The 25245-nt window shown below is 46.7% G+C and overlaps 1 protein-coding gene across 3 annotated transcripts in view; it reads right to left on the reverse strand.

Moving 5' to 3' along the window:
* kdm6ba (lysine (K)-specific demethylase 6B, a) overlaps positions 1 to 25245 on the reverse strand; it is a 56074-nt gene that overhangs the window by 4967 nt on the left and 25862 nt on the right. For 2 of the 3 annotated variants that reach the window (XM_078795838.1, XM_078795841.1), the window contains 17 exons: positions 19922 to 19972; positions 10006 to 10093; positions 8447 to 8569; positions 6857 to 6980; positions 6589 to 6684; positions 6216 to 6507; positions 6051 to 6128; positions 5753 to 5923; positions 5505 to 5678; positions 4959 to 5417; positions 1696 to 4541; positions 1494 to 1620; positions 900 to 1005; positions 602 to 807; positions 428 to 525; positions 281 to 349; positions 57 to 205 (listed from right to left, as the gene is read on the reverse strand). In XM_078795838.1, the coding sequence (XP_078651964.1) occupies positions 57 to 205; positions 281 to 349; positions 428 to 525; positions 602 to 807; positions 900 to 1005; positions 1494 to 1620; positions 1696 to 4541; positions 4959 to 5417; positions 5505 to 5678; positions 5753 to 5923; positions 6051 to 6128; positions 6216 to 6507; positions 6589 to 6684; positions 6857 to 6975 (4990 nt within the window). In that variant the 5' untranslated portion in view covers positions 6976 to 6980; positions 8447 to 8569; positions 10006 to 10093; positions 19922 to 19972. Of the gene's footprint in view, positions 1 to 56; positions 206 to 280; positions 350 to 427; positions 526 to 601; positions 808 to 899; positions 1006 to 1493; positions 1621 to 1695; positions 4542 to 4958; positions 5418 to 5504; positions 5679 to 5752; positions 5924 to 6050; positions 6129 to 6215; positions 6508 to 6588; positions 6685 to 6856; positions 6981 to 8446; positions 8570 to 10005; positions 10094 to 14659; positions 14871 to 19921; positions 19973 to 25245 lie in introns of those variants that run through there. The other variant, XM_078795846.1, reaches the window with a different exon arrangement.

The following is a 25245-nucleotide window of genomic DNA, read 5'->3' on the forward strand; positions in this document are numbered from 1 at the left end:
ACTGGTACGTGCCCCATGATGTCAGAATAAAAAGCTGGCCAATGGGATGAGCTCACCTGGCGTTCTGCTGCCTGGAACCTTCATGTATAGCTGGACCGTGTTCATGCCCAGGATGGTGTGCCCCACGTGGCTCAGCATGTTCCCGCTGGATGCCACGCGCATGAAGGCTGGCAGCTTCTGCAGCTCCTGCAGCTGGGACTTCCACCTAAGAGACAGCAGTGCAACATGCTACTGTCATGTGACCGATCAATGTGATGTAATCAGGGTGCTTTTTTTTTACCTCTTGGGGTCTGAGAGGTCAATGTTGGTGCCAAATTTAATGATCTTGCCAACTGCTTTCTGCTCACCGCTGTGGAAAACCAATAAATGCGTGATCCCGATTGCTTCCAAGTATTTTGACTTAGTAAAGCTTTGTTAATCTCCTTACCTGCTACTGTCTTTTGCATTGTCTTTACTTAGCGCTTCCAAGCTGCTGGATGGCTTCTTGTCATCTTCTTCATCCTCCTCGTCGCTGCCTTTCTCCTCCTTCCACACCAGCACATGTTGATCAGTTAGTTGATCAGCACAGAGCAAGTAGCGTGTAGCTGAGGTTCCGTCTTACCTGCAGGCTCTCCTGGAAGCTGGAGGCTTGGTACTGAGCGTACTTGGCGATGGTGGTATGCGAGCGACTGCTCTCGCAAGGCCATGTCTGGCCCGTCCCACTGGGGTCCCAGTTCTCGTCGGCCGGCTGCTGCACCTGAGTCCTCACCTCCACCGCCTGCTCTGCGTTGGCCTCCACCAGAGACTTTGTAGAAAACAAGCCCAAGTCTGGAAAAGGAGAGTGAGCATCGTTAGCATGTTTATTTGTTGGGGGAAAACAAAGCAACACTTTAGCAACTTTAGACCAATCAGCAACTTACTGAGCCGCAGAGAACCAGCCAGGCCTCTGATGACTGTGACAGGATTCTTTGGGTCAGTACAGAACTGCAGCAGTACAGGGGAGAAGGCGTCCCTCTTGCTCTCCAGCTGCACAACACAAAATTAGACTAAACATTTACATTTGAACAATGTGTAAAATGCGCAATATACTTATTTTAGTGTTGAATGGGGATTTTTTTACACTACCATAGACTATAGATTAACACATTACAGTAGTCTCTCAATCAATGGCATTAGCAAAAACAATAACCTGAACATTTACAAGGTGCAAATGGTGCATATTTGAATAAAAGTGCCGTCAAGAAAATGGAGAGTAATTAATAATCTTTACTAGTCTTTTTTAATCTCACTTAAAAATTGCTGAGAAAAGCCCTCACGATGAGGTGTCCTCGCCGTTTACGTTTCGCTGTATTTAAGGCTACAATAGTCGCAAGTGCTGCCTGCAACTGTCAATCTCCAAATAATTTGATAGTAAAATAAACATTAGGTCCATATAAAGCACATAAACAGCCAATAGAGGACTTGAACACTGAACCAGCAGAGATGCACCTCCATTTGGGAGGTGTTCTACTCACATAGATGCTGGGAGTCGGTGGGTTGAGTTTCTCTCTTGGAATGTGATCCTCAGACGTCATGATTGGCTTCACGGAGAAAGCCGGTAGAAGGTAAGATTCCCTGAACTTCTCTTTCACTCTGGCGCCCCTTTGAACAAGATGCAGACATTTATGTATCTGAGATTTTCACAATAAAAGCATCAATTTCCTGTGTTGGGCTCACTTGCAAGAGCGGATGATTTCAGCGGCGGTGTTCTTGATGCTGATGTCTTCCAAGGGAATCCTCTTGTCCTCCACCTCAGAGGCGATAAAGGTCTCTCTGTCGCCGCTCTCCACTTTGATCAGGCGGATCTTCAGCTCCTTGGGGGGCCCGTCCGACAGCGCTTTCAGCCTCAGCAGGTTGGTGGAATCAAGCGAGGAGCCGGATTGGGCGCCTTTTTTCGAACGCCACTCAGCATGCTCACCTTCACTCGAGGTGGCGGTCCCAGCAGTATCCTTGCGCCTCTTTTTCTCCGACTCATGATTCCGGTTCTTTCCCAAGCCGTCTTTGCTCTGGAGGATGAGGTCGCAAAGAATTCGCCGGTCCTTCTTGTCCTTGTGGCTCTTTCCCTCCCTGTGTCTCTTGTGACTGCTGCTAGAATGTGAAGACGAGGATGAGGAGAAGCCCATCTCTTCCCTCTTTTCCCGGTGCTTCTTCCTCTCTTTCCTATCTTCGTGTTTCCTCTTCTTCTCTTTCTCCCTGTCTCTGTCCTTGTGTCGCTCCTTCACCTTCTCAGTCTTGTGTCCATCTTCTGCCTTCCCGTGCCGTGCGTCTTTTTCCACATGGAGCGGTGTTCGAGCAAGCATGACCTGGCAGCTGTCCGCCAGCTCTGCCAAGGATGACTCTGAGATGGTGGTCAAACGATGGCCCTCCTTCAGGGAACAGGCTGTGTTCTCACGTCGCCCATTTCGCTCCTCATCAACGCACGCCACATTGCCGTTGCCGTCTTCAAGCAGAGAAGGTGGTGAAGACTTTGGAGGTGGGACCGCTGGACTGAAAGGGGTGTTGGTGGAATCAGACGTCGGAGAACCACCGTGCTGCTGGCGGCAAATATCCGGACCCAGTGACAGCGACGAGGAATATTTGACTCCAACGAGAGCCGATGGCGGCGGCCTCCCAAAAGGTCCGCCTCGGTAGGCATACTTCTGGCTCTCCAGGACCGTCGCCAAAGACTTGAACATACTGTTGACCCCGGTCTGGTGGAGGTGGGGCCTTTGAGGGGGTGGGGAGCACGACGGGGTCTCCGAATCCTCGTCATCATCATCATCATCATCCGGCTCACTTTTGACCTGCTCGGGAAGGCCGTAAAGTTTGGCCAGGTCGCTGTGGCGGTAGCTGCTGTTCCCCATTCCCACGTTGGGGGGGCAGGCCTTGAGGCAGTCGTCCTCATCCTCGTTGAGGGAAGATGTGCGGCTGCAGGGGGATGCCAGCGAGCCTTGGCGGCTGAGCACGGGGGGGCTGGCATGAGGCTGGCTGGCTCCAAAGTCTTCCTGGTGTTTGAGCGCCGGAAGGAGGGGGGGGGCGCATAGGTACATCTCCTCCTCCTTCTGGATGGACTCATCCAGCATGGCCATGATGTTGGCCAGGCCGTCTGGGAGCAGCGTGGACAATTCCGACGTCTCTTCCTCAAAGGGAGAACTATCGGAGCCGTCCACCGACTCCTTATAGAGTAAAGTCTTGGTGGGGGGCGCTGTCATGGTCGAGGGCGCCAGGTTGTCTCGAGGAAAAGCCGGATAGAGTTTGGGTGGCTCTCGGAGCGTCGGAAGAGCGCCGGCTGCGTCTTTGGACTGTTGTGATGTGGCGAGGGTGGGGGGCTTATTCATCCCTGAGGTAGTGTGTGGGGGACGGGGGCTCCCCCACATGTCCCGCTGCCTCTGCTTCTCACGGGCAAAGTCCGTCTGCGGGGTCAGCGGAGGTGGCCGCAGCCTTCCTAGAGGAGTGCCGCTGTCGGTTGCCTGGCAGGGGGTGCCGCCGCGGCTCAACCACGGGTAAGGAGGTGAGCCCTGTGAGGAGGGGGCGGCTGGAGGAGTAGCGGCTGGGGGGCCACGCACAATGCCACGCATGTGCAGGTTTTTCATGGAATCCTGCTCATTGGCTTTTGCTCTCATCAGCTCCTCCTCTCTCCTCTTTTTCTCCTCCTCTTGTCTTCGCTTCCTCTCTTCTGCTTCCTTCCTCCTCTTTTCCTCCTCCTGCCTTTCCCACTCTCTCCTCCTCTTCTCCTCCTCTTCCTGCCGCTCCCACTCCCTCCTCCTCTTCTCCTCTTCCTGCCGCTCCCACTCCCTCCTCCTCTTCTCCTCCTCCTGCCGCTCCCACTCCCTCCTCCTCTTCTCCTCTTCCTGCCGCTCCCACTCTCTCCTTTTCCTTTCCCGCTCCTGCTTCTCCCACTCCCTCCTCTTCCTCTCCTCCTCCTGCAGCCTCTCCACTTCCCTCCTTTTCCTCTCCTCTTCCTCTTGCCTCCTCTTCCTCTCTTGCTCCTGCAGCTCCCACTCCCTCCGCCGTCTCCTCTCCTCCTCTTCTTTGTTTTTCCTCTCCTCCTCCTCCCTCTTCTCCTGCTCCCTCCTCTTCCTCTCCTCCTCTTCCCGCTCTCTCCTGCGCCTCTCTTCGTCCTCCCTGTCCCTCCTCCTCCTGCTCTCCTCGGCTCGCATGTGGCCCTCCAGCTCCGCATCCAGCTTGTCCAGAGCCTCCTCGATGGACTGGGTGTGCCGGGGAGCCACGGTGGGAGCAATGTGTGTTGGGGAGTACGTCTGGGAGGAGGTCAAAACTTGAGGAGGATGATGGGGAGAGTGATAGTACACAGGAGACCTTGAAGGAGGTTTTGACCCACTGCTGCTGATGACGTCGCCTGTACTGGGCGGTCCTGAGGAAAACAAAGACGGCGTGCTGTTTCCGTGGTTACTGGTGGGGCAGGCGGAGCGGGGTAAATTGGGTGTGATGACGGGGGTCCGTGTGGAGCTGATGTGAGGCTTGGGCTGATTGTGGCTCTGCTGGTGCTGAGGTAGCAGTCCTGGGCGTCTGGGGATGGCCGACTCCTGCCGTAGACATGACGGTCACTTTTACTCATCAGGTGGGATGGATAGCATGACTTTGCTAATAACATTAGCATATTTAGCTTAAAACCGTTTAGTCATTTCAGTGCAGCAACATCAAGAATGAAGAGAAGAAGCTATTCATATGCAAGACCAACAGATGGCGCCATCACCCCTAAGGCCACCTTTGCAATAAAAGAGTAATGCTAACTCAAGTCTCACAACCAAACTAAAACATATATTTATACATGTATATTTATACATGTATATTATTATACCTGTATATTTATACATGTATATTATTATACCTGTATATGACATACATGTATATTTATACCTGTAAATGGCAAGTCAAATTCAATGTGAGTTTGTAAAATAACTCCATAAAATAAAGTTTTTCATGACTGATTTGAGACTCACCAGGGGCTGACCGCTGGGCCTGCTCTGACACCTCCACATCTCAAAGGGTCCACTCTGCTGAGGTACTGAGGAGCCGCCGGTGAGAGGAGGCGGAGGTGCAGGGGGGCCGTGGTGGCCGAGTCCCGGGTGAGGCTGGAAGTGGCTGTAAGGCACACTGCTGTTGCTGGCTGGGGGGTTTGCTGGTGACGACTGCGTGCGCCGCGGCGGATCTCGGTCCGCTCTGCTCGGGGTCGACGGCAGCTGAGGGGGACCTCTCTGACTGTGGGGCTCCATGCCCTGGCAGGAGGGAGCGGGACTTGGCTTGGATGTGGGACTGCGGTAGGAAGAGTGAGGAGACTGAGGGTGGAAGGGATCTCTCTGCAGCGGAGGTGCACAACCCTGGTTGTAGCTCAGAGGAGGCGACACTGTGGGTTGAGTGGACTTGTGGGGGTAACTTCCTATTGCTTGTTTAGGGGCCTCCTGACAAGGAAAGAATCACAGACGAGATGAAAATAACATTTCAAGCCAATACGACTCATTCCTCAAATAAAACTAAACAATTCTTACACTTTTTGCTAGGAAGTCTTGCGTTGGCGGATTCTTGCGATCAGAACTCTGCGGCTGCCAGGTGCTGCTGTCCTTGTGAAGGGGGCTCCAAAAGGCCGGTTTAGGAGGAGGGTGGTGGGGCTGAGATAAAACCTGGCTGTGTCCTGGGAAGCGCTGGTGAGCAGGATGGTGTACCTGAACACATCAAAGTATTACGAGGGGACGACACCCCATTTTTAAAAAAAGGTAAAAATGGAGCTTCCTGTTACCTGATCCGAGCTCTTTTTCCTCTTGCTCGGGCTGGGGCAGTCCTCTGTGGCCGAGCGGGTGGACGGGTGCATGGATGGCAGAGGAGTGTGCTGGATGACAGAGTGCTCGCCAAGTGGGGGGGCCGGTCTCTTCAGCTGAGCCGCAGGCATTTTGCCAGGGTGGGCTCTCTGCTGCAAAGAACCAAGGTTTGAGAAGCAGAAGTCAGATCAAGTGTGATTTCCTGCCTTAGTAATGGTTTTTGTTGGTGTGGGTGGGTGGGTTAGCACAAACATCATCACAGCCAATTAAAGTACTCACCTGGTGCACCTGAGCCCACATCTCGTCTCCCAGTAGTGGTGGCCCCCGAGGAGCAAGGTGCTCCTGAGGACCCCCAAACTAAAGTCAGCAGAAGAAAGACAAAAACATTCAGCAAACAGCGCCCCAAACTCGCCCTTAAAAACCAACATATGCATTTTAAATCACCTTCAGAGGTTGGTTAGGCCTGCTGGGGGGGAGATGCAGGCTGGGCGGGGCTCCACCGCCTCCCACGTAGCCACCATTGTAGAGGCGGAGTGAGTGGTCGGGAAGAGGCAAGTTAGGATGTCCTTGAGGAGGATGGTGGGATTCATACAGCTGGCCCAGTTGCTCCCACGCCCGGTGGGGGGGAGGAGGATGAAGCGGATGAGGTCTCGTCTGTTCTCTCTGCAACATTGGCTGTGGGAGATCAAGCTTCTCCACTCCTCCTCCTCCTACTCCTACTCCTCCTCGTATGGGCCTGGAAGAGAACCAAACCAGTGAAACTCCAAACACAACAAAGTTAAAGTCATGTTATTTTCTGACTATGTCCGACACTCACCCATTGTTGAAGAATTTACCGGGCTGGTTAAGTCCATTGATGGGACCGGGAGGTAGATGGGGAAGGAGCTGGTGTTGGTTCATTCCAGGCAAACACCTGATGAGCAAGACAGTCATCACATGACACATTCACTCCGCAACGCTTGTTCCTCCCACAAGTTCAAGCGTCTCTTACATCATATTTCCAATAAAAAGCTAGTGTTCTAATTACAGTGTAACCCTGGTGTGCGGGTGGGTGTCTGTGTGTACATGTTGGCACGGCAACAGACCTGCCAGGTGGCTGCCAGGCGCGGCTGCCCACGGGAGTCCATGGTCCCCGGTTGATTCCATCCAGAGGGAAGGAATCCCGTGTGCCACGGCCGCCAAACTGCTCTACTGCGTGATGCATCCAGCCTGTGGACAGGAGTTAACGGAAGTCACTAACAAGTCACTTTTACAGTACGATGTAGTGTCCATGAAGTATTTGTGGCATAATTATATATCTGTAAAAAAACAAAAAAACACCTTAAATGTGTTATTGTCCAATACTAGTACTGAATAGTACCATTGTTTAATTTCACTTTACATTGACCAGGTAAGCTCAACTGAGAACAATTACTTATTTACAATGTTGACCTGTTAAGAGGCCCCAGGTTGTGGAAAAAGTACATTAAAAGCACATTAATTAGTCATATGCAAATTAACACTGAAATATCGATACTTCCAATACCAGCTTTTCATGCTCTAAAAACAATTCCCAAAACAGGATAGATACTTTTGATACTTCAGTCATCTGAGGTAATGTTGGAAAACGGAGCCTATCCCAGCTGTCTTCGGGCGAGAGGCGGGGTACACCCTGGACCGGTCGCCAGCCAATCACAGGGCACATATAGACAAACAACCATTCACACTCACATTCATACCTATGGACAATTTGGAGTCGCCAATTAACCTAGCATGTTTTTTTGGAATGTGGAAGGAAACCGGAGTACCCAGAAAAAAAACCCACGCATGCATGGGTAGAACATGCAAACTCCAGTAATGGTGATTAATCATGACTAATTAGTTACACTCACTGTTCGGCATTGTCTATCCATGTTATAATACAATGTTTCATTCATACCTATGGACAATTTGGAGTCGCCAATTAACCTAGCATGTTTTTTTGGAATGTGGGAGGAAACCGGAGTACCCGGAGAAAACCCACTCATGCACGGGGAGAACATGCAAACTCCACACAGAGATGGCCGAGGGTGGAATCGAACCCTGGTCCTCCTAGCTGTGAACCACTCGACCGCCGTGCCGCGTTTAAAATAACATTTTTCACATATTTTATATGATTTTGTCCTGTTGTATATTAGCTTGGCTGTACTGTAAATTATATCAACGGTTGGCTAAAGCATCATTTCTTAGGTGAAGTATTAAACTACACCATTTTGGTCCGTTTGCTTTGCATTTGCTCAAACGTCTGACGTCCCAGTGAGTGTTGCCTGTTGGTGTAGAGTTTTTTTCCATGATGTGAAAACTGGGGTAGGCAAATTTGATTTGTTGATTTTTACACGTTTTTCAAAAAAAATATGGCATCCTGGGCTCACCTAGCTTTGCTATCATCTCTTCTCACATCCCCACGGATATCAGGAGGATCTGACCCAAACTACCTTTGGGATCGACATAAGGGCCACCCCTGCTCTAAATTGCCCATCGGTATGAATAGTTGTCTATATGTGCCCTGTGGCTGATGACCAGTCCAGGGGGGTACCCCACCTTTCCCAGAGGCAGAGCTCTCATGACGCCCCTAACAGATAAATTGCTTTATTATGTTGTGTTTATAATGCCTGAATTACTCCTACATGTGGAATAGCGTACATGACAGTACTCACCAGACTAGCTGTGCCTGTGAAGCCCTCCACTGCACCACAGAGAGGGCCCCACTCCAACACTTTCCAAATCTTGACTCTCCCACTCACTCTGTCTTCAGCACCGCTGACCCACAAGCCAGGCGACTGGAAGGACAAAGACATTTACGTCAACAAAGTGCCTTTTCATTTAGACCCGTCCATTTTTGAAACCGTGGCCTTTCCTCGTGATGTAGTCGAACAGGTCTGGCCTTACGGTGTCCTACTTTCCGATGATGACAAAAGTCGTCTTAACGTGCCAAGTGTGGTGTATGCAAGCACGGAAGTGATGCCAAGTGTGAAATGTGGGCGGCGACACACTGGGGTTTAATCTCATTACAACAGGCATGACGGGGGGGTGGTGGCGAGGGGTGTGACAGACGGTCTGAACAGGATGGAGGGATAGATTAGGGAGAAAAGATGGACAAGGAGGGAGGAGGGTAGGAACGGTGAGGACGCCTACAAGCCTTCACAGCTCGCTCACACTCACACGGGGAAAACACCTGGGTGGCTGCGCCTCCTCTCAGGAGACAACACAATAGATGGGAAGTGTCAACGTCAAGGCCAAGTTCAGTTGGGAGTTACTACAGAGGTACCACAGAAGTACTACAGAGGTACCACAGAAGTACTACAGAGGTACCGCAACTGCCACTCAAGCTAAGAATGTAACATTCATTTTGCTGGAGCCTATCCCAGCTGTCTTCGGGCGAGAGGCGGGGTACACCCTGGACTGGTGGCCAGCCAATCACAGGGCACATATAGACAAACAACCATTCACACTCACATTCATACCTATGGACAATTTGGAGTCACCAAAAATTTGGACACTAGTTTGAGGCCCCCGCCTTGATATGAAAGTTTAATGTTAGTGCGGCCCGCGCAAGTTTGATATGGATGCTGTATGGTATCATGTACCCAGAAAAAATTATTACGTTTGATTAATGTTCATGTTAAAGGTTAAATAACTGTTAATAGTTAACCTCCCTATCCGTGTGGAAGTGGTAAGTTTTTGGCTATACCTATGGACAATTTGGAGTCGCCAATTAACCTAGCATGTATTTGGAATGTGGGAGGAAACTGGAGTACCCGGAGAAAACCCACGCATGCACGGGGAGAACATTCAAACTCCACACAGAGATGGCCAAGGGTGGAATCGAACCCTGGTTTCCTAGCTGTGAGGTCAGCGTGGTAACCACTCGTCCGCCGTGCCGCCCCAAAAATGTAACATGATGTTTATTATTACCATTATCATTGAAGACATGCACATGTGATAGGACTGCGTAGGTGTACCTAATGTTGTGGCCAGCTATGCTGTATTTAACTCCTCTACATAGACGAGCGCTCCCAAATTAGCACCGCTCTCAACGCAATCCACCCGCCCACTCTGCCTCTCTCAAACTCTATTTTAAGTCGGGAGGATGGATATTTCTGAGGACGCCGCCCTCGCTTATCTAGCCCCCCCCCTAGTGTCATGGGGGTGCTTGGTGAAGACAGATAGATAGTCCGGCATCATAACCAGCAAACAGACACGTGTACACATTTACCTTCCAGAGCAGCGCCGACTTTATTGATTGACAGTCGCGTCGCGCCTCAGCTTGGGCTGCCTGTCATCTCTCGGGGGTCTCGTGGACACTGGAAGGCACACAGAGCACAAAGATGTCGTTGGCGAGCTGTCGACATGAGTCGTCATCAGACCGTATTTCACTTTCACTCCCTCCGGTGTGGAATAATGAAAGGGAATTTTACACATCTTCAAAAACTGGAATCCTTAATTATCACAAACATGACTCAACTCTTACAGGTCACATGACCTCCACAAACTTGCAGCGTAAACACACCAGCTCAGATGAGGCGACGCCAGAAAACTGATTGCGAGCTTGACGGAGATGGTGAAAGTGTGTTGTGATGCGCTTCGACAGGGCTTACCTCACGACGTTGTTCCCCTTAAGCTCCACCCCTTTCCTTGAGCTGTGGGAGTTTCTCACATGTGGTGACATCACCAATTTCCTTGGTAGTGTGTATGTACACAAACAGGATGCTATTGAAAAAAGCCCTTTGCTGCTTAAAAAAAAAAGGTAAATTCCCCTTGTGTGTCTGCATACAAAGGGGGAGCTCAGAGACTGTAGTTCCTCTACAGCAGGGGTCTCAAACATGCGGCTAGTTTGACACTTGATATGAAAGTTTAATGTTAGTGCGGCCCGCGCAAGTTTGATATGGATGCTGTATGGTATCATGTACCCAGAAAAAATTATTACGTTTGATTAATGTTCATGTTAAAGGTTAAATAACTGTTAATAGTTATCCTCCCTATCCGTGTGGAAGTGGTAAGTTTTTGGCTATTTAAGTTTCAAGGAAATAACTTGAAGGCTACCAGTTTAGGTCGCTAGCTCTCTAGTTTGCGAGTTAGCATGTGTCTCAAGACCCTGCAGTTGCGCAATATGTTGTAAATAAAAAGAGTATAAATGTGACTATAGTCGTGTTTTGTCATGTCTACAGGGCTCTAATAATGCTTTGTTCATTTTTATCAGAAAAAATAATTTGTCTACCCACCAACTATATGTGGTTTCTTAAGTTTTTATTATTTGCCGTTTTATTATTATTATTATATTTATTTATTACTGATTGATTTTCTTTATTCTTGATTTGTTTATTTATTTTTCATCTTATTTTGTGTAGAAAAATAAAAATGAAGATATTTGAGAACAGTGGAATGTTTTATCAGAGCTTTTATTGTAGAAAATCGGAACCAAAGCAAAGTTTATTCATTTTTATGTTTTTAATAAATGCGTGTTTGTTGTTTTTTTTTGGAAAACCTGATGCGGCCCAGTCTCGCCCAGACCCTAGCTCCAGTGGCCCCCAAGTAAATTGAGTTTGAGACCCCTGCTGTAGAGGAAGTTGTCGTCACAACCAGAGAGGAAACATCCCTGATTGGACATTCCTGTTGAACGGACCTTTTCAGAATGTTCCTGAAGGTGATGTAATTGACATGAGCTTCTGCTTCAGTGGCTGTTTCGTGGAGGGGGGGGGGCACTCCTGACAGTCATCTTGCACTCATGAGCAACAACTCGTGACCCACACAACAGGAGCACTGTTAAGTCACTCCAGAGAAGGGAAAAAAATAACTTGTTTTATCTCCTTTTGTAAGCTTGTGGTTAAGATCGCTTGGCAGTACGTGTGTGTACGTGTGTGTCACCACGGAGATTACTCAACATTTCTGTGCTTTGTCTCAACCAAGAAGTGTGAGACAGAAGAAGACAGTGACTCAACACCAATGCCAACACACACACCCACTCAGAGGACGTAGGCGCCTCTCTCTCTCTTTCTTTCTCTCTCTCTCTCTGTCCTTCAAAAGCCCCCAAAGTTGTACTTCATGTCTCATATGATGACTAAGACAACCTCCATCTTTGCTTCAAACAATCTCTCCAGGCAACAGTTGCCATGGAAACCAATTATATCTACGCTTCGTGAAACTGTTGAACACACAGGCAACATGATAACAGTGCTAACTTTTGTTTGAAAGTCCAGAGAACATCCTGTTTGGAGATGACCTTGTGTTGGTCTTTATGACATGTCTACACACACACACACACACACACACACACACACACACTCTTGTCCCCAACAGACCACATGAAGGCGGATGACGTTCCCCCGTCTCCTGCGTTGATTCCACATTACACCCATGTCATTTTCCTAACTGCTCCATAAAGTCCCAGAGCGCTTCATAATTATGGATGTCTGAAAAGCACAAGAAGAACAAGAAGCGTACTTCCATACTGGGACCCTGCGAATGTCGGCATTTGGCGCCTTGTTAGAAAAACAGCAAAGTGTGCAAAAAGTACTGAAAGTTGGACGTGTGCGTTGAAAAGGTCAAATTCAGTTATAGTGCATCTTGGGTTCGTCCATGTGGGCGGTACACCAGGTGAAAATGGAATCGTGTGGAGATGGGAAGATTTTGTGAGGTTATTAATAGTAAATCATCTCCGTTCAACTTCATTCCAAAGCTGCCTGATGGGCTTCAAACTCATCCAAACATGCCTGGTGTCCAAAATGTGTTACCAAGATGAAGAACACCACAAAAGGTCAGCCTCCACTACACGGTGGAATGCCACACATGGATGCCAAAAGTGTCTCCAGTGGGGCACAGGTGTTCAAGTGTAACACTGCGCGGTACTTTGAGTGTCTCTTGTCGCCGTGGTGACCTGGCATCATGGCTTAGCCTGTGTATTCATCACATTTTGGTTCCGGTGTGGACAGGGCATACAACTACCAACACTTGACCTGTTGCCGTGAGTGTGTTATTCCACACCCGCCCTCTCTGTGGGGTGTTCCGTGGATAAGAAATGACACCCCAGCCCAGTGACAGAGTGGTGTCACACACTTTTGCCTCAATTTAAGTGTGACATCCAATATATACACAGCCTGGGAAGACCCTTCCCCAACATGCTTGAGGTGCCAGAGATCCTTCTTCTGGGAAAAAAAAAAGCCAAGGCATGCAGCAACTTGTTGGATGTGTTGCCTGGCAACGAAGCACTGAAGGAACCCACTGGCCCATTTCTCATGACTTACAAAATAAAAAGATAGCAAAATATGACAATTCATCGGGAATGTAACATTTACAAAATTAGGGGACGCTTTTTGTACATTAAAGATGCAAAAAACAATCCAATTTAGGTCTATATATATATATATATATCCTAAGCTAGAAGAAGCTAAGAAGACGTCTTTGCATGTGGTAAAGTATTATAGAGTAATATCTACTAATGTATCCCATTAATATTGAATACATTTGATTTTACAATATTACAGGAAAAAACTGGGGTTGAACATGGCCCAAAGGCCACACTTTGGACACCCCTGATTGACACTTGTACTGATGCAACATACATCTGGCTGACTTACATCATTAGACCCCCTTTTCCAGGAACTTTCCTATTTCACCCTGGTATTTTGAATCATCCCCCTGCCTTTCTACCAAAAACTACAGGGGTAAAAAGTCCAAGGTGGCCATTAGTGTCAATAGTTTTTAACAGAAATAAGATCAAGAATGCACATTGAGGATAAGTACATCCATAGAGTGGAATCAAGAAAATCTCATCAAATATTATAATATAAAATATGTGATTTGTCACATACTGTAACAGTTATCAGCATCAATGTAAATACTGTATTGCATAAATACTGTATATAACTTTTATAGCCATCCCCATCCTTGTCATAGTAAAATGGGTGGTGGTTGTTCATCCATTCATACATACACCCACCTACCTATCTAGTCATGGGACAAACGTGGGGGAGGCCGGGGGGGGGGGGCTTTTTGGCCTCAACATCAAAGAGAAGAGACGGTTTTTTCACGTCAATCGATCTGATCGGAAGTCAGCCTTCAAAGGGTTTGTTTCTGGACACGCACTCCACAGGAGGCTGGTGTGAAACTTTATGACCCACAATAAAGTGGCGTGCATCAACAAACAAACTTTGAAGACAACGTCACGGAAAACCGGCGAGGCATGATGGCGTGTATCTTCCCTTTTGCTTTTTGTTTTATTTTGGCTGCGCGTAAAAATACACACAAGGACGCACGTGGCAAACAGAGCTTTTGATGACGCAACGAAACCCCCTCCCCCTCAGACGGCCCACTCCTGATTAAAGTCCTCCGTGGCTTCGAGACGACGATGATGATGATAATGATCCCCACCAAGGCACCCAAACCGCGCCCCTCCCCCCTCGATGCAAATGACTTCCTTTCAATCTGGCTCTTTGTGTGCGTCAGGATTGACTTTGGGTGAGTGGGTGGTTGGGGGGGGGGGGGTTCTCCATTCACTTTATACGGCTGCCGACCCACCCCCACCCCCACCCACTCCCCAACTCATGCACAATAGTGTGAGATCTCCTTACAGAGGCATTTTCTCCCTTTTTCATTAGCCATAAACTACTCAAACTGACCAATCATAATCGCAAAGAAAAAGTTGTTTCTGCAAGCAAATTACAGGAATGTGAGAGGGAACCCCCTCCCAAAAAACACACACACGTGTGTGTGCAGTGGTGTAAATAAGAAGAAAATAGCGTGGGGACAGAGGTCACCTGCTGGGAAAATAAAACGCACCCAAAATTCCCCCACCTTCGATATAAGATTGCGAATACAACAACACAAAAGTAGTGTTTCTTTGACTTAGTACGTTTAAATCCCCACACACTCACCGCTCATTCCAAAAAGGAAAAGTATACAATCCAAACAGTGTATCCGGTTCCTTAGAAGTGCTTCCTGTCTTTATATCCGCAACTCGGTAAATGAATTCCCCGAGAAAAGCAGCGTTATAATCCCTAAAAGGAGCGCCGTGCTTCACCGGGACTAAATGCCAGAATGTGGCCGACCGAGGAGTCTCGTATTCCGCGTGTGCTTCGGCGAGCTTCGGCGTGTTCCTCCGCGTCGAGGTCTTCTCACGCTAGAGCTACGCACGGATCAGGTTGCGCTTGGCTCACTTTTTAAAGGGACATAGCCACGCATACACACACACACACACGCGCTGACGTCACCCCACGGCAGCGGAATTCCCTGACAGCGCAACACTGGGACCGAGTCAGACCGCATCACGACTCCTCGTACCAGAACCGCCCACCCGACACCTCTTCACAAAACACCCCACTTACAGACGTGTACTCCTGTACCCGTTTGGACACTTTGACAGCATATTTCCTTCTGAGGATCTATTTTTAGACGGTTATATTTAGATAGGCTTACTCAGCAATTAGCCCACATGGATATTATTTGGAGTGTGTTGAAAAGCACACGTACACAGTAAATACACACATACATTAGTGCAGGGGTCTCAAACTCAATTTACCTGGGGGCCACTGGAGCTAGGGTCTGGGCAGGCATTTATTAAAAACAGAAAAATGAATAAACTTTGCTTTGGTTCCGATTTTCTGCAATAAAAGCTCTGATAAAACATTCCACTGGTGGGTAGACAAATTATTTTTTTCAGATTAAAATGAACAAAGCATTATTAGAGCCCTGTAGACATGACAAAACACGACTATAGTCACATTTATACTCTTTTTATTTACAACATATTGCGCAACTGCAGGGTCTTGAGACACATGCTAACTCGCAAACTAGAGAGCTAGCGACCTAAACGGTAGCCTCCAAGTTATTTCCTTTAAACTTAAAAAGCCAAAAACTTACCACTTCCACACGGATAGGGAGGATAACTATTAACAGTTATTTAACCTTTAACATGAACATTAATCAAACGTAATAATATTTTCTGGGTACATGATACCATACAGCATCCATATCAAACTTGCGTGGGCCGCACTAACATTAAACTTTCATATCAAGGCGGGGGCCTCAAACTAGTGTCCTGTGGGCCACATTTGGCCCGCGGGCCGCGTGTTTGAGACCCCTGCATTAGTGTAGCAGCTTTCGTAAACAAACAGCAGGGGATAACTGCAAAGTGCTCAAGGGCTCCCAAACGGTGGAAACTGTAATTGACTTTAATCCACTAGAGGCAGTAGTAATTGCATTTATGTATTTTGCATGTATTTGTCATGCAAAATCAGTCAATCCAATCGATCACTATGCTAAATGCTAATAAAATTAGCCAGTGTTCCCCTGTTATATCATGACATTCTAACGTGAGACAAATAACAACTTTAAATGGAAACATTTGCACCAATGCCAGTGCTAACACAACAAACATGAGATGTGTCCTGGCTGGTCCACCGATATTTTAGATCGGGCGTCACCATGAATGTGCTAATCTTCTTAATATCAGTGTTTCTCGGTTTCATGTGACATGATTATGATGCACTATTGTAGAAAAATCTTTTTTAATGTTCCGATCTTAATTCGTCTCTTCTAGGTATGAGTTACAACGCCATTGTCAGGACCAAACTCGTTCGTACACTGTAGAAGCCAGTCCTGATTTCAGATATAATGGTGACTTACTGCAATAAAGAAGTTCTAAAACCCAAAACGTGGCTCTCACACAGGCCAAAGACATCCAACGTGGCAATTTTTGTGGTCAGTAATAAAAAAAAAAAAAGCGAAACCGGTCAAAGCGAATGTGTAAACACAAGGTGGCTATTTTTAGAAAGTCCTGGCTCAGTCTAACAGGAGGCAAAATTAGCTGCCGCGGGGAGAACGGGAGTTTGTGTGTGTGTGTGTGTCATGGATGATGGCAAGAGGATGACAAAAGAATACGAGCTCACATAGGTTATTTTGGGCCAGCTGAACCACGACATCAAGACAAATATAATGAAAAGACTGTTGCCTCACATCACAACAAGTTGCTTAGTGATAACAAAAGTGGTTGTTGTCGTGATGAGCAGTGAAGTGTGCGCCACCAGGGTCCAATGGAGTCTATTGTCAAGTGGTACTGACATTGTCGTGTATTCCCGCTAAAAAGGTGAACGCTTTGTGTGCAGATACTGTGTCAATATCACAATAACAAACATCTCATTCAAACAGCTCCAAAGTGTGCTTTTGTGACATCGACGTTACTGTTATCGCACTTCATTTAAGTGCAGGCGGGGACCATTAGCGCTGCAAAGGGAACAGGAAGAGCCTTGATGATTGACAGATGTGGGAACGGGTGGGACTTGACTCTCCCACACGCTCACAAACTGTGTATAAGGAGATATTAAACACATGTCACACACAACAAAGGATGCCAAAGCATGGATCTGGGGGGTCCAAATGTGTGTGGTACAGGACATGACAACTGGTGCATGGTTAGCACTCTTGGATGTGGGGGCGGGGTGAGGTGGGGTGGGGTTGGGTTGCAGGGGTGCTTAGTTCCATAAACATACACACATATACTTGTAGATGTATTCATTTCAGCAAGCATTTTTTTATTTGACTATATTTTGTCAAGGGATAATACTACAGAGTATTACATAGTATACTATAGATTTACTATCAAACATTATTGCCTAAATAGCTGGCAATATAACTAATAAGTATCAAAGCGATTGTGTCATGCCTGCAGTCATGCATGGTGGCGGTAACAAAAATGAACTGGGGCTGCATGAGTGGCACCAGCATGGGGGAGCTGTGGTTCGTTTGAGGGAAACATGAATTACAACATGTATTGTGATGTTTTCCAATATGATAAGGAGTCCAAACATAGTTTTGCTAAGTTTCAGAGTGGCCAGGTGTATGTCTCCTCCAGACTTGAACCCAACTGAGCACCAGTGGGCCATCCTCAAGCGGAACAAAGGAAACATGTTGGAGTATAAGGTGTCTAACATACACCGTTTCCACCATTGATATCACCATGGAGGAGTACAAGAGGATTCCAGTAACTTACAAGAGCCCAAGAGGATTAAGGCAGCGTTTGATAACAATGGCGCTCACGCTAAACTTGTAAGCTAGCCAGCTACTTAGACAACAATGGCTGCATTTTGACTTGTTTTCAGTGGAGAGTAAACCTATCCAGGTGTACAAGTTCTATCAAAATTTTAATTCTCTAGTATACTCGCTTGACAAGTTATGTACATTAAGCAGCTCTGAGAAAAAGAAAAAAAACCAAGCATGCATTCCAGCTTGTGTAGTCGTAGGAGATTGTGTCCCTGCTCCAGATGGCTCTTCTCTGCCTCTCATATGTAGGATTGTGTGTGGGACCACGCATGTGTGTGGCGGACCATTAGTCAGCCTTTTGGTCACACTGAGAGACTGACAGACACACTAATAATAATAAAAAATAAAATTAATAATAATAATCAAAATCTGCCTGAGAACACCACCGAGGCAGACAGACTGGATGAACACACCCACACATGAATCCACACACACCGCCATGTCAGCGTTAACACACTAATGTGGGTTCATGTACAAATGTACAAGGACATAGCCTACAGGACTAATACAAACTGATATCACTGCTGACGCTTTCAACATGTACACTCATCTTTTTACTGACTTGTAATGGGGGGAGGGCGGGTATCTCCTCATTTTGTCTTCATATTGGATACAGTAAAGTCTTGTTATATCGATATTCTCGGGAGTCGGAAAAAATACCGATATAACCGGACTATCCATATATCCGATCCTGCGCCGAACTGCATTAAAAGTGGGCAATAATGCACTCGACATTGTTCTATAGAACAATGTCGAGCAGCTTAAATCAATCTTTGCTTAAGGATTTCAATACCAAAAAAGAACATGGCGAACGGCTGCTTCCAGTCAACTTTATTTTTCACACTTCGGGAATCGGTGTGTGTGCTGCGCTCTGGTGGTGGAAGTGTGAAAAATAAAGTTGACTGGAAGCAGCCGTTCGCCATGTTCTTTTTTTGTATTGAAATCCTTAAGCAAAGATTGATTTAAGCTGCTTTTGTATCGATATAAGCAGACCAAATTGGCTGGCGGGAGATGAAAAGGGCATCGTAGTAACCGGATTATCATAATAACCGGGTATCGTACTAACGGAACTAATTATATCATAAAAGACTAGAAATTTGCCGGGAAATGAAAATAGTATCGTAATAAGTAGTAATTCGTTATAACCGATATCAATATAACGAGACTTTACTGTATTTAGTTTTGAATATGTTTTTTAGGTATATTAGATGGAATTATACCATGACCTAGTTCATCTGCGGTCTTCTACTGTGACGTGTGGCTTATCGGTTTTACTTCCGAGGCCAAGGAGGATAGCGTTGCCTTGGTGACGCATGGAGTTAATGTCACATGCATATGCCTAAATGCTGTCATTTGAGATCGACGCTTTATTTACTGAGAATAGATAATATGTAAACTGCAAAATATCATGGCTTCCTGTGTGGCCATATTTGTCATGCCGTCACTTTGTGGGTCCATGAATGCCAAACAAGCAAATCAATTTCTCCTTTTTTTTTTCTTCTTGACAACAACCAACACAGTGTTCGACAACTTACGCAACTTACTGCTGCTGAACGTGTGAGACAATGTCAGCCCTCACACGCCCGTCGTTACGCAACTTGATATGCATCATGGCCGTCCTTGGAACACTCTTACAACACATCTCGCCTCTTTCTTCTACATTGTACACTTGGTCAAACACAAGTTCAATAGCTCCATTGGCTGTCTAAGTAACAATCTATCGATCATCTCCCTCACTTGTTTGAACGGTACATACACAATCTAATCACACTCAAAATGTACTCATCTTATTTAATGTTTTACTCCTTTGTTTCTTTTCATACAGAACAAAATGGTCAAATAAACAGGTGAAATATTTTAAGTGTAAACATGCAAGTGTTATGGTGTGAATTCATTATCAGTAAGACATGGGAAAAAAGTTCTGCTTCTTCCTACTGCTTTTCAGACACATTGAAATGTGCAACTGTAACCATGTGATGTTCCTTAATGTAACTTGTCACGCAAACAAAGAATCCACACCTAGTATCTTTTATAAATGTGTGAATTCAACCTTATAATAACTGGTGAAAAATAGTTGAACAACATGGAAGCAGCCTTACCGTGTGATCATGGGTGCTATTTCACCAGGCCACCATCATACGTTCCGCCGCCTACAAAAAGCAGACAACATAGAGATAAATATAATATATATAATATATAACGGTCAAACAATATCACTAAGACCAGCATGACTTCATTTGGAACAATAGTCTCTTTATTGACTTCCTGGTTAAAACAGGATAAGGAGTGTGTGTGTGTGTGTGTTTCCAAAAGTTGGTCAAACACATCTGTGACATTCCGCTGTGAGTTGAAGCAGCAGTCACCGATAGATTAATACAAGCCTCGACGTTTGAGGTGGGCTCGTTATGTTGTCGGCGCATTGTGTATGTGTGACTCACCGCGTCAACGGCAAGCCACATAACACAACAGGTGGCCCCCTGCTGTCCTTCCCCGCCCGCAAAACACACCTCCGCTTATGCCCTGACCACACACACACACGACACCTGTAAAGTGTGCTCATGGTCCACACACACGCTCTCCCTCCTTTGACTTGCCTTGGCATATTCATTTCACATGGGAAGCCTTTTTTTTCTACCATTCTCTGCACTTGTCCTTATATTACATACACCGCCCACACCCCACCCCGCTGACACTCTAGCTTCAAGATCGAAGCATCAAACACACCCACACGCGGCGGCGGCGTCCATATGTGCCGCTGCACATGGACACAGCACTCAGGCATGTGTGCATGTGTGAGACAGCTTTGTCAATAAAAGGTGCACCTACAGTGGCTCAGCACTCACTGATCTCACAGCCTGGAGGGTTAAAGCCCCCCCGGCCTCTGAACTCCAGTTCAAAGGTTACACCCCCTAAAGGGCCACAGCTGGCCTCACTGTAACGTGTGTGTGTGTGTAACGTGTGTGTGTAGTTGGGCAAGTCTATTTGTGTAGCACTTACTCCTGCTTCCATTCAATGTGAGCACAAATGGATGACATGTGTCTGACGCTAAACAGGAAGTAAATCATCAATCGGGCTAAACTGGAGTTTTGTCACATGACTGCAACGTTGCCGTTATTCCCTGAAGGAGCCTCACAGAAGCTTCTGACTAAAGGTTAACCAGTGGGAGTCTTTACCTTTACCTTTGACATTAACCACCACCAGAAACAGGAAGAGGGGTGGTGCCTTAAAGGACCTTGGTGAGGAGGGCGGAAGGGATGAATCGTGTGGGGGAGGGATGGGAGAGGAGAAGGAGGAGGAGGAGGTAGGCCTTGAAGTGAATGAAAAGAGAGAGAGAGAGGAAGGGCAGTGAAAGAAAACATGAAGTATTGTTCAACCTCAATGTCACCACACATACACAAACTAAGCATACACATCATGGCAAATTTGCACGTGACCAGCCCCCCCCCGTGACATTTGACCTATCCTCCAGTCCACCCCCTCCAACCCCAGCACACACCGAGAACGCTGGCCAAGTAGCACGCGGCATGTGCAGGCCTGCATGCCGTGACTCGAGTCGCCATGTTTTTGCTGCTTAGTCACCGCTGATTCCGTGGCTGCCTTCAAGTTGGGGCGACGAGCTTTGTGCCTGCGGCCGACTTGCTCTCACACAGACACACACACACACACACAAAGTAGCAGGCAGTCGATGAATTCCTAGCTTTTTACAAATATTTGCCGGCAATTGAAATGCTCACATTCTAATTATACAACGGCTTGTACAGTATATACCATTGCATGCACCTGTGATGCAAAAAGCACTTCCTGTAACTACACCATGTACACAAATGATAATGCAAGTGGGCATATGAGGATTTTTCTGGCAAAATTGACCGAATAGACATAATTCCCTTGGAAAAGTCCAAAATAATGTTCAATAACAAAGATGGCAGAACTACAGACAGACAAGGCGGATACACATCAGGCCAACCGCGGTCTGGGTGGTTTTACTTCAGAACCTCTGCCACATGGAAGAAGAAAGGCCATGGTCAGAAGCCACCACCAGAGCACGCACACTCAAGACGCCCACGCAAACACACACACACAAGATGAGGAAACTGACAAAGTAACTTCCTCTCGGGGACTAGCGAGGAAATGACGCCCACGTAAACAGGAGGAGGGTGGCAGACACACACACACACACACACACACAACGATAATGTAGGAAGTCAGACAGACAGCGCCGGAGAGCAGTCAGTGAAAAGGCAACCAGAATCTCAAAAAGGGTGTTTACATTTGTGAGACACTGGTGAACATGATGTTTTACCACAAGTCATGTGTGGTCTTGCCCCTCTTCTGCTTCCACACACATGCAACATCACTAAGTGCTAAGGGCATCAACAAGAAAAAGAAAATAGTTGAAATAGTTGGAACATTTAAAAAAAAAAAAACAGCAGAAGAAACTGTCAAAATATGAAGATAAAAAATTTGTATTCCAATCAGAAAAAAGTACATAAAAATAGAATAATATGAACATGGATAGGGCGGCACGGCGATCGAGTGGTTAGCGCACAGACCTCAGAGCTAGGAGACCAGGGTTCAATTCCTCGGCCATCTCTGTGTGGAGTTTGCATGTTCTCCCCGTGCATGCGTGGGTTTCCTTCCACATTCCAAAAACATGCTAGGTTAATTGGCGACTCCGAATTGTCCATAGGTATGAATGTGAGTGTGAATGGTTGTTTGTCTATATGTGCCCTGTGACTGACTGGCCACCAGTCCAGGGTGTACCCCGCCTCTTGCCCGAAGACAGCTGGGATAGGCTCCGCTTTTTCGTGAGGAAAAAGCGGTAGAAAATGAATGAATGAATGACTTGCTATGTTTGGGTGTGGCATTTAAATGGTTAATTTTTTTATTGTGATTTATTCAATTATGATGAACAAGAATCCCTTCATTTTGTTGAATTATTTGATATCAGTTCAAAATATAAATCTTACCCAATAACCCAAAACCCTACCAGGAGCATCTTAGATCATCTAACGGCACAATGTGGAAAGAAACAGCACATTTAAGCTTGTCATGAAGGAGTCTATCATCAAGGAGGACGATTTAGGAGTATATTAGGAGAAAGTCTTTTTGAAAAAAAAAAAGGTGTTGAAGCGCTAAAGCGGTGACACACTCCTGCTATCTCAAAACAGCAAAGTTCAGATGAAGAGGAGCAGGCTGCTTGGCATGCCTCGACTCGCTTTGGCTGTCAGAGTAGTACTCTGACAGCTAAAATCCTAAAAACAGGATAGATTGGGACGCAAAATACTTCTGGGAGTACCACGGTATTACTTAAAGTTCCAATTCAGGTGTGCAGTCTTCATGTTAGCTTGCAACCTCTGTTATTGTGTGTTATGTTGTGGGTGTAATGTAGCATTTAAAAAGTGTATTTAAGAATGTGTGTGTGTGTTGCAAGTCCCGCCACGCCTGTGCAAACATGTAATTGCACAATGGCATTTCACTTCAGTGTCACATAGCAATTAGGATGACTCAGGGATGCCTCTGTGAAAAGAGGATTTGCCGTTTCCTCACCTCAAGGAAGGTGAAAGTCAGAATGAGCATAAGCAAATTGACTAAGGCTTTGCTGCACGGTGCACGTGAACCTGACATGGTGCAACGTTCCCTAACCCACATGTACTTGTATGTGTGCTTCCATAGAAACACTGATAGTGTAACGGTAATAGTGACTGAATGGATGTGCGCCATTCACAAAACTGTAGCCATGGTAATAGCCTTCATCTCTATATGTGACAAAGGCATGTCTTTGTGTGTGTTTTCTGTGTATGTGCGTGTCCTTGACCAGCTGCACAGGGTAGAGGAAATGAGGCGGAACCCAATCTGGTGCACACCTGTCTGTTTTTCTCTCCGGAGGGGCCTCGAACACACACACACATGCAGAAAATGCAGCTTTATAAAACACACAGAGATGAAGAAGCTTGTTTCTATTATTGTACAGGAGGTATGTATGGTAATGTTTGGTACGTGTGCGTGTTTGTACTGCATGATGGGAGAATATTAAAAGAATCTGTGCCGAGAGAGAGGATGGGTAAGGCAAGGGGAGAATGAAGAGAATGGAGATGACAGAGAGAGAAGCTATATATATGTGTGTGTGTGAGTGGGTGGGGGTGGGAGAGGGGGTTACACTGGGACGCCAGAACCCAGTGACATGACACAGATGCACACTGCCACTGTGCACAGAGGCAGGGAGGAGGTTGGGGGAGGGGGTGTAATGGAGCGACCACGATGATGAAGAAGAAGAGAGGAGGGGTCTTAGCATGGCAATGCAGATAGATGCTAAAGGCCTGTGCATCAATCAAGCATGATGGGACATTATTTTAATTAAGGATGCATTCAAAGACCTTACGTCATCCGGATGCTCGTTTCAGGGCTTGGCTGAGTGCTGAAGCCCACTCACCCACCCAAAGGCTGCATAAGCGCACCACATGGGCTCACTCTAATTTTGGCTTTACTATGTGTGTCAGGAGGTCAAGTGTCGCTCTCCACAGACGACAGATAGAGGGCGCCGTGTAAACATAAACACAAAACCAACCAATGAATTTTGCAGAAATAACGTGCTTACAAACCCCACCTGAACTTGTATTTCTTCCCACCGCAGAATTGCACGCATTAACATATATAAATACAAGCAGGCTATCAGTCTGCCATGCCTCCTGCCTGCCTCCCTTCACACCTGCCAGGCCTACAGCAAGGTCACACACCTCAATTACCCTGTGCACGCACGCACACACACACAAACACACACAAAGGGTGAGCGCATGGCAGCGAGGAGAGATAAGAGAGGGAGGGAGGAGTGGAGCGAGAGCAGATTTCACGCTAGCCTGAACACTGGCTAACATGCGCCGGCGTCGCTGACATTTTATTTATGATGTGCAATGCTGGAGACCTGCCCTCACTTCTCCTGCATCTCTTTGTGCCTCAGCATCGCTCCAAAAATAATAAAAAGGACCCAAATGCTCCAATGAGGCAGATACAATCAATAATACATATATTTTAAAATTGGAACAATTTCATGTGACAATAAGGCTTTGCATTGATAATTGTCCCAATATCTGCATCATCAGTTCCAAGAAGAGGGATAATGACAAAAGTGGTGATATATAATAATAAATATCTAATGCAATATTTCCTTTAAACTGGTGGATATGTTTGAGGTGGCCAAGTTGGTTGTGTTGCCTTTTATGCTGAGGACAAATTCAGCATACAGGCTGGTTAGCGGGGGGTGCTGGAGCCTATCCCAGCTGTCTTCCGGCGAGAGGCGGGGTACACCCTGGACTGGTCGCGATAAGTAGTATTCGGGTCACTCGGCGGCTGTAATTACACAAACCATTGAGCGATTCCTTACATTACAGTACCTGAACACTTAAGTTTGGTTAGCTCGCTAGCT

The sequence above is a fragment of the Doryrhamphus excisus genome, linkage group LG2, assembly GCF_037039965.1.
Source record: "Doryrhamphus excisus strain RoL-2023G ecotype Guam linkage group LG2, RoL_Dexc_Guam_v1.1, whole genome shotgun sequence".
NCBI classification, from domain to species: Eukaryota; Metazoa; Chordata; class Actinopteri; order Syngnathiformes; family Syngnathidae; genus Doryrhamphus; species Doryrhamphus excisus.